General features: G+C 38.4%; 1 protein-coding gene across 1 annotated transcript in view; it reads left to right on the top strand.

The window, feature by feature from the left end:
- Nucleotides 1-25: 25 nt before the first annotated feature.
- The window catches only part of LOC110441279, a 27682-nt gene continuing 17024 nt past the window's right edge, over nt 26-10683 (top strand). The window contains exon 1 of the mRNA XM_021484394.1: nt 26-138. Coding sequence (XP_021340069.1) covers nt 67-138 — 72 coding nt within the window. The 5' untranslated portion in view covers nt 26-66. The remainder of the gene's footprint in view (nt 139-10683) is intronic.

Below are 10683 nucleotides of genomic sequence, written 5' to 3'. Positions count from 1 at the left end.
TATGGGATAAAAACCAGAGATGTTGCCTAGTTTTGGCTAAGTATCTTTCCCTCATATTATAGAAGGATGTCGAGGATGGAATTTATGTGGTATTTGTTTTCAGTTCTGACACTGGTAGCCAACTGCCATGGAATAGTGGTAAGTTCATCTATAGAGTTTGTTGATCATATTATTCTTTTACATTTCAGAAAATGAACAATTAAAAGATAACTTGTGCAGATATAGACTCTGTAACACGAAGGTTAATATAGTATATCAATTGCTTACTCAAAACAAAATCGTTGATAAAATAATAAATAATTATATAAAATAATAAATATAATATTTTAAAAATGAACTCAATTTTACTTACAACACATACAATATATACATCAGTCAGGAATAAATAAAATAAAATCAATGAAAATCATCAGTATTAATTATAGGCATTGTCAGACTGATTTTGTCTAGTATAAAATGTGTTTCTGTTTTACTCAGAAGAATCTCTATGGATTGCATCCGTAATATTTTGATGATAAATTCTGATTTCAACATTTTCTTATCCGAGAATGGAGCAGTTCGAATTTGTCAATTAATCATGCAGTAGAGTTGTTGATTACGCAACAGTAACGTCGTCACATTTAGAAAATTTAACGATACATTCTTTACTTAACGGGAGTGATATGTTTAGTACAATACAAAGCTTCCACAAGGCCCTCAACTGCAAACTATATATAACTGCCTTTCTACGCTCATGAGAAAAGGATAAAGTCAGTAATTTGGACTACTATTTTAATCGTATGTGATACATGTAGATTATATAACAGTAATACCTACACAATAACTCTAAATATTTAGTTAACGAGGATGACATATTTAGTACGAATCTTTAACGAGGCCTTCAACTACAAACAAAATCTCCTTCACTGATAAACATATTTAATAATACGAATATATAAATTGCACTTTCAATTAACAGATAATCGTCGATGTTTTTTTTCAAGTTAAAACAAAGCCTTTACCATGTAAAATATCATTAACAAATGACGATTTAGCACGAGTGAAAAAACATAAGCACAATCCTGTGATTGTTGTTGGTTTTTTATTGGAGTTCCGATTATGCCGCATTAACTGATAAACGCTGCTGATCTACAAACACGTTTTCAAATTGAGGACACACGTTGTTTTGTCTTTCAACCACCTATAAAGGCTGGAAATCGCTGTATACATTGTCCATCATACCTTAATATATACTGGAGGTCCTGTGGGATATTTTTTTCTTAAAAAAACCCCATCAATTTTGTCGAGGTAGAACACATTTATCAAAGAAACAGATCAAGAGGGTATTACTGGTTACTTGATGATTAACAGTTATACATCAAGAGTGGAGCGACTATTTTATTTATATCATTTACGAGTCCGTACTCAAGTGAAAACTATGAAAATATTCAACCAACGGTATTGTACCATGATATTATTTGTTTTCTAACGAATAATGGAGATGTTTCGATATTGTGTAGCACAAGTGCAAAATATGGGAGAAATATTACTGTTACTCACCGAGACGCCAATAATGTTTTTCTATTACATTATTATTTTTTTAAATATAAAGAGACTGACTTCCGTAAAAAGGAAAACAATCTCCCGCCAAAAATATTGGCACAAGGAATGCTGTATCGCGATTTCAAAATAAGAAAACGTCGGGGAGTGATGTGTCTTCAGAGAAAGCGAGCTCGCGTTTCAAAATGGATCTTTAGTATTTTAGATGGATTTGCGTCATGCAAATAGAATGTGCTTGCTACTCTCGTGTCGAGACAGTTAACCATGTAGCTATTGGAAACTGCGGAACATGACTGACATCCCAAAAATGGTCGACTATGTTGGCAACAAAAGCCAGAACAATTCTATTTTGGTTCCTTCTCGGAATATATGCATTACAATTTAATCTACAGTAATCGTTTTGGGAAGGCAATTCGGGGTTTCCATGTTTTGTAGTCGTGGGTAACCAAGGGAATATCCTGTATCCATTGTACATACGAACTGCTAAAGGTGACAACGGAGTGCGGCAACTGTTCGTCTTGAGCAGCAGTACACAAAACTAGTGTATCGATTTTAATTATGTATGTGTGTTGTATAACATTAATACGCCACGCCGTGGTTAATCGTTTGGCGGAAAGGTTGATGTTCCGGAAACTGCGGCGTGGCTCTACTATTATCGGATGCACATACTTAAAATGCCGTCGGATCTTTAATACTGAATATAATACGATCGTGTTAACACATAATTAGAGGAATATGCACTCGTCATGACCAGCATATTGCACCACGTTCTAATGATTTCTGTATGATTAAATTAAGATTTGGGTCAACATATTCCTGGCACTACACAGCAGATATTAAACAATCTTCTGTAAAAGTCCACCATTGTACCTAAAGCTTGTAAAATACACTCCCTTTGGAATGTACCTAGGAATGTCACCTTCCACATGATCATAGAGAATGCGGTCTATTGTATTTTGAATCAATATATATGATCAATTGAAAAACAGGTAAAATCAGAAGAAACCATGTATCTGGAGCCCTTTCCCAGCCATTTCGCTCTAATATATAGCTGTATGGAATATGCCCTTAATTAGCATAACATTTTCTTCAAAATTTGTGTTGATTTACGTAAAAAAACAACAGGGAAATTAATCTTTCGAAAAGTAAATGAACGTGAAATCAGTATTTATTTTAAAATATTTTTTTTCAACAAATTTCGCCAAAAGCACATTTACTCCGTAACACTACTGACTGACTGTACCAATTTATACCTGATGTTGTTATTTCGAAGAGAACGAATTCGAAGACTTGTACCTAAGATGCGTCTGAATTGGCACGAACTATCATCAACAACTCGGCACACTAGGCCGTGACGTCACCGCTGTAGATCCAGTACATCCTATACCCCACCCCCTAAAAACAAACCCTTAAAGAATAGTAATGAAAAAAAATAAGAGAGGTAAACAAATATACACCATAAATATACGATATATACAAAGAAACGAGTGAAAACGACCAAAACGCATACATAACCTTCTATTAATTCTACTCGTTTATTTACGCTTTATACGTTTTATCTACATTGTCCGTGACATTATGAAGTGTTTGTGTATATGGTCTTTATCTCATACTTCTGATTAAAACGAGGCTGATAAAGAGGTTAATAGAGACGAGGTCAGGGGTAAGATATTGGTGTAACTAGAACGAAAGGTGCCAACCAGACGAAGATAAGGCCCAAAGTTTACGTCATAGACGATCTATTACAAACTTGGGTAAACACCACTCTAAGAAGATAACAAATTGATAAAAACAAACATGTTAACCCCCTGCCCCTCCCAAGTCTATGTGTCGTGTGTAAATGTTGTACTTAATGAAAGGCGTAAAAACGACGTGGGGAGGGACGCGGGAGGGAGAGTACGTGTGTATGAGGTTGAGATATCGGTAGCTGTCCAATCACACTCATCCATCACTCTACATCCTACATCTACAGTTTGATAACAACAGGTGTTATTGACACAGGTGTGTGGAGCCGTCACAATGTACCTATGTTTTTGTATAAGTCAGCTGATTTGCTAACATTTTATATGATGAACCACAGAAATGGGTTTGGTTGGTCGGTTACGATTCTTTACCAACTGGCCATTAATTGCCGAGATACCAGTACAATCAACCCAGATCATTAACCCGGCATGCTATAAAACACGGCCTTGTCATGCAAGCTAGGTCTGAACTTGTCTCACTGGCCTGGTCCTAAATTTGGCATGGTCTTAATGAATCGGATACTTATTGTAATTTGATGTTTTTTATGTATCAGTTAATATGAAAATTGTATATCATAAAATTAAATGAGATATCAAACTTATGATATATCTTATATATCAATAAGATAACTTATCATATTTATGACATTTCTTATTTGTTGGTAGATATTAAGTTTATGAAATATATAATTATATAAATCTTATAAAATAAATAGGACATGAAACCTTATAATAGATATGATATCGCATTAAATTTTCTTTATAAGATATCCATATGGCGCATAAGATATTTTATAATTATACAAAATATCTTGACTGGTATATCTTTAAAAGTTTCCAAAGTTCCCAATTTCCTACAAATTTCTTACATCGGGTGGTTGGCTCAGCTAGGAGACTATCAGACACAGTCCCCGAGGTTGGCCGTAACTTTGTAGCTGGACTTTCTTCCGCACGATTACATGAAATACTAGTTTAAGAATACATTGTCTGTAGTAGCCAAAAGTTAAACATTATAACGGGTTTATAGGCCCATTCCCCTCACAGTTTTACCTTTAGTAACACCGAGGAGTTCTAAATGGCTAAAGCTAAAGTTTTAAAATATATATGATTCCTTTCTTTGTATTTCAAGGAATTGTTTAAGTTTTGACACATCAAGCTATCATAAAGAAAACTACATAAGAATTATAAGAATGCTATTAAGAAAGAAAACATCGCAAAATTGAAAAAAACAACAACTAAAAAGTAAAAAGACTGCTCTCGTCAAATCCTTACCCATGTAAGTCGGGGACTGAGAAAATAATACTTGTTGTTAACTGTTTTTACCCACTACATGTTGTAAGAGGCACATTTTATGGAAACACCATGCAGCATTGGGGATGTGCTTTTGGTGCCCTCTATTTCATGGAGGGTACAAAAAGGTACCAAAAATATCTGCTGCACCCGTTGCATCATATGGGATCTTTATATCGTCCCCTTTTCTAGGAACCATTTTCCCCTTGCGCGTAACATCGCAATACCTCACTTTCGGCCCCAATGTTGAACGTTCGGCCAAGTGAGGAAATCAATTGGTACTGTCCTCAGACTGGAACATACCAAATTCCTTAAAAAAGGGTTGTTGTTTTTACCGTTACCTGCTCGACGTTTAGCATTCACGGTAATCGTATCAACAAGTCAACCCGCTGTCAATATACTGTGACCAGGGGATACTAGGTCGGGTGCCTCCTGCTCATGTACATGTCGTTAAATGGTGGCGCGTACTTCTTTAGACAAAACCAAACCAAACTCGTCATATCCGGTTGATTATTGTGAGGCTGAAATATTTCTTCTTGGTTTAACAATCGTGAGTGCCACAAACACTGGTTTAACAATCGTGAGTGCCACAAACACTGGTTTAACAAACGTGAGTGCCACAAACACTGGTTTCTGCTCGTAGTGTCGTCTAAGTGACATCTGGCAAAATCCGATAAAACTAACCTCTCAGTCGTTGGTACATATTTTCCAGTGTGCCTCCACAACTGGTCAAGTCTCATTCTGTACCGTCCTTGGTGTAAGTCCTAAATTATATAAAATGATCACCAAAAATACCAATTAATAAGTTCTTATCTAAAACTGAAGTTTGTCGATTCAGAAGGCATTGGGCTGCACCACATGGCCTCCATTCATTGAGAACTCCTCAGTGGAACTGAAGTTAAAAAAGAGAGAAAATCTATGTCTAAAGTGACCCGAAACATCTGTAGAATGCAGCGAAAACGGGCACAATACGGATAAAGATAAGTATTCTTAAACTAGTATTTCATATAAACTATACCAGAAGAAATCAACAATGTTACGACCTACCTCGGTGACTGTTAGTCCACAAGTAGAGTCAACCACTTTGTTAGATAAAGGCAAGAAAGGCAAATAACATAAGCATTTTACTGCATCATACGTCGACGTTTCTTTCGTCAATCTAGGTCTCATCAGTGGTACGTACGGCTAAAAGAATAAAAATCCATGTTCTGAAACCTATGTAGATATACAGGAAGGGGGAAAGGTGTATATAACACACTTCATTGTAATAATTACATCTCAAAACAACAACAGATAATTCATTCCTAAACAAGTATTTCTTGTTTTAAACCTTCCAAGAATAACTTCCAGCTAAAATGCTACAGCCAAGTAAACACCATCTATTCATAAATATATGAGGGTGATCAAAATCGTGTGTTCAAGCCATAGCCCGTGATACCAGGATAGCATAACTATGATTTTGAATATTGTTTCCTAACATCTCCAATTACACAGCAGTATACACGTTTACACGTTCTCGTGTAATTGACGCACTGCGTGTGTTGACCACACCGTCGTATAGTCACGTGGTCTAGCACGAGCATTAACCAATCCGCCACATGGTTCAAGTACTTACTCAGTATAATGTAAGCAATCGGATTGTGGGAATTCCACCTAACAGCAATAAACACTTACAGACAAAGACACATATCCAGGCAATAGAAACCCCTCAGAAACACTTACAGACAAAGACACATATCCAGGCAATAGAAACCCCTCAGAAACACTTACAGACAAAGACACATATCCAGGCAATAGAAACCCCTCAGAAACACTTACAGACAAAGACACATATCCAGGCAATAGAAACCCCTCAGAAACACTTACAGACAAAGACACATATCCAGGCAATAGAAACCCCTCAGAAACACTTACAGACAAAGACACATATCCAGGCAATAGAAACCCCTCAGAAACACTTACAGACAAAGACACATATCCAGGCAATAGAAACCCCTCAGAAACACTTACAGACAAAGACACATATCCAGGCAATAGAAACCCCTCAGAAACACTTACAGACAAAGACACATATCCAGGCAATAGAAACCCCTCAGAAACACTTACAGACAAAGACACATATCCAGGCAATAGAAACCCCTCAGAAACACTTACAGACAAAGACACATATCCAGGCAATAGAAACCCCTCAGAAACACTTACAGACAAAGACACATATCCAGGCAATAGAAACCCCTCAGAAACACTTACAGACAAAGACACATATCCAGGCAATAGAAACCCCTCAGAAACACTTACAGACAAAGATACATATTCAGGCAATAGAAACCCCTCAGAAACACTTACAAACAAAGACACATATCCAGGCAATAGAAACCCCTCAGAAACACTTACAACCAAAGACACATATCCAGGCGATAGAAACCCCTCAGACACACTTACAGACAAAGACACATATCCAGGCAATAGAAACCCCTCAGATACTTGATTAATAAACTATTTATTAACTGTACATATAATGTCTTCTCCGACGCACACATATAGACACCTAAACACCAGGGGTTATATTGCTAACCCTTCAGGGTCATTCGTCAATGAATCGCTTTCTGTCTTAACTAAACATTTGAATGACTGTATAAATATGTTTGGAAACCATATTTCTAAAGTTTATCTGAACAATGCCTAGTGCTTCCATGAATATTGATACTTGGCACTTTTCCTGTTACACGTCTAGGTACACCGTTCCTAAATTTACCACCTGACCACACCCTAACATAGAAATGACGTCTTTGCAGATACCAAAATTGAGGGTTACAATCTATCTGTTATCAGTATGTAATACTCATGCGTTATTCGAATATATGATATTGCTCTTTTCCCATCTATTAACACCGTCAGAAAGACAATTGTTCTTCGTCTTTGTCCTTTGATTCGTTTTCGCCGTGTCGAGAATGTCAGCGCAAGCTTTCTCGGCGTATGATTTTGCTCTACCTTGTTTCACGAAGTTCCTTAGCTTTAAATACCCATTTTCCTTAGCATAAACAGTATACTACTTTCCATAGGAAAGTTAAAAACAATATCAGCACCAGCGTGTTCCCAGGTTCGAAATTATTCAAACATTTGCCCTTTATCCACTCGTCTATCACACGCGGTGTTGTACACATGTGTGGTGTGACATATATGATCTAGGATCGGTAAACCCTCGTGAAAAAGAGCCATATGCGCAATGCACTCGTGCAATCAGAGAAGTCAGATGAACTGATTTCTGTGGTATTGCTTATTTCTTTTCAGAAAACTGTATACTCTTTAAAAACTGCATACATGTTACCACCACAGTAGAAATTATGTAATGGATTCAAATGGGTTGTATAATACATGTTTATAACGGATATGGTTCTATTGAAAGAAAGCACAGAGGGTAAAACACAGTTAAACATGCAAGGACGAAACTGAATTGATATCTCCCCTCTTTCTTTAAACGGGACCGGACGCCTGAGATAGATCTTAATGTCTAAGTATTGTCGATAACATCAGACACGAAGAATGATGACGTTTTATTGTATCAATCGAGCTAATATAGAAAACGTTTATAAAGAAATATTTACATAAATACAATATTGACAACCAACTCGTATCAATACATTTGAATGTTTCTGTGTCTAAAGGACATGTCTGTGTCTCATAGTAAATGCATACAGCTCATAATTGTATTATCATCACGTCAATTTCTTACACGACGTCGATCCCGTGGTTTCATGGCATCAATTTTGGTCTCGTGAGATCCATCATTACCATTATTTAGAGTCAATATAAATTGTTTGCAAGCCACCAACACGAAACATGATAGAAAGTGATATTAACATTGTATCGAATATCTGAGATGCGTAAATCCCCGCGGCCAACAATGTGAAACAATATGAATACGAAAACAGTTTGGAGTGTCACTTGTGATCAAGCTAGCTCACCTCAGTGCTCTGTGGACCTGACCTAAACTGGGTTGGCTCTCCACCAATCTATCCTCCTCGTACTTGGTAGGTAACTAGGGACGTTTCCGTCACTATGTCCTCCTCGTACTTGGTAGGTTACTAGGGACATCTCCGTCACTATGTCCTTCTCGTAATTGGTAGGTATCTATGAACATCCCTTTCACTATCTCCTCCTCGTATTTGGTAGGTTACGAGGGACATCTCCGTCACTATGTTCTCCTCGTACTTTGTAGGTTACTAGGGACATCTCCGTCACTATGTTCTCCCCGTACTTGGTAGGTTACTAGGGACATTTCCGTCACTATGTTCTCCTCGTATTTTGTTGGTTACTAGGAACATTACCGTCACTATGTTCTCCTCGTACTTTGTTGGTTATTATGGACATTTCCGTCACTATGTTCTCCTCGTACTATGTAGGTTACTAGGGACATTTCCGTCACTATGTTCTCCTCGTATTTTGTTGGTTACTAGGAACATTACCGTCACTATGTTCTCCTCGTACTTTGTTGGTTATTATGGACATTACCGTCACTATGTTCTCCTCGTACTTTTTTGGTTACTAGGGACATTTCCGTCACTATGTTCTCCTCGTACTTTGTAGGTTACTAGGGACATATGCGTCACTATGTCCTCCTCGTACTTCGTAGGTTACTAGGAACATCTCCGTCACTATGTTCTCCTCGTACTTTGTAGGTTACTAGGGACATCTCCGTCACTATGTTCTCCCCGTACTTTGTAGGTTACTAGGGACATCTCCGTCACTATGTTCTCCTCGTACTTTGTAGGTTACGAGGGACATCTCCGTCACTATGTTCTCCTCGTACTTTGTAGGTTACTAGGGACATCTCCGTCACTATGTTCTCCTCGTACTTTGTAGGTTACTAGGGACATCTCCGTCACTATGTTCTCCCCGTACTTTGTAGGTTACTAGGGACATCTCCGTCACTATGTTCTCCTCGTATTTGGTAGGTTACGAGGGACATCTCCGTCACTATGTTCTCCTCGTACTTTGTAGGTTACTAGGGACATCTCCGTCACTATGTTCTCCTCGTATTTGGTAGGTTACGAGGGACATCTCCGTCACTATGTTCTCCTCGTACTTTGTAGGTTACTAGGGACATCTCCGTCACTATGTTCTCCTCGTATTTGGTAGGTTACGAGGGACATCTCCGTCACTATGTTCTCCTCGTACTTTGTAGGTTACTAGGGACATCTCCGTCACTATGTTCTCCTCGTATTTGGTAGGTTACGAGGGACATCTCCGTCACTATGTTCTCCTCGTACTTTGTAGGTTACTAGGGACATCTCCGTCACTATGTTCTCCTCGTACTTTGTAGGTTACTAGGGACATCTCCGTCACTATGTTCTCCCCGTACTTTGTAGGTTACTAGGGACATCTCCGTCACTATGTCCTCCTTTTACTTGGTAGGTTACTAGGGGCATCTCCGTCACTATGTCCTCCTCGTACTTTGTTGGTTACGAGGGACATCTCCGTCACTGTGTTCTCCTCGTACTTTGTAGGTTACTAGGGACATTTCCGTCACTATGTCCTCCTCGTACTTGGTAGGTTACTAGGGACTTCTCCGTCACTATGTCCTCCTCGTACTTCGTAGCGTACTAGGGACATCTCCGTCACTATGTCCTCCTTTTACTTGGTAGGTTACTAGGGGCATCTCCGTCACTATGTCCTCCTCATACTTAGTAGGTTACTAGGGACATCTCCGTCACTATGTCCTCCTTTTACTTGGTAGGTTACTATGAACATCCCTTTCACTATCTCCTCCTCGTACTTTGTAGGTTACTAGGGACATTTCCGTCACTATGTTCTCCTCGTACTTTGTTGGTTACTATGGACATTTCCGTCACTATGTTCTCCTCGTACTTGGTAGGTTACTATGAACATCCCTTTCACTATCTCCTCCTCGTATTTGATAGGTTACGAGGGACATCTCCGTCACTATGTTCTCCTCGTACTTTGTAGGTTACTAGGGACATCTCCGTCACTATGTTCTCCCCGTACTTGGTAGGTTACAAGGGACATTTCCGTCACTATGTTCTCCTCGTACTTTGTTGGTTATTATGGACATTTCCGTCACTATGTTCTCCTCGTACTTTGTAGGTTACTA

The sequence above is a fragment of the Mizuhopecten yessoensis genome, unplaced genomic scaffold (genome assembly GCF_002113885.1).
Source record: "Mizuhopecten yessoensis strain PY_sf001 unplaced genomic scaffold, ASM211388v2 scaffold1795, whole genome shotgun sequence".
Lineage (NCBI taxonomy): Eukaryota > Metazoa > Mollusca > Bivalvia > Pectinida > Pectinidae > Mizuhopecten > Mizuhopecten yessoensis.
This window is presented reverse-complemented; position numbering and strand designations above follow the sequence as displayed.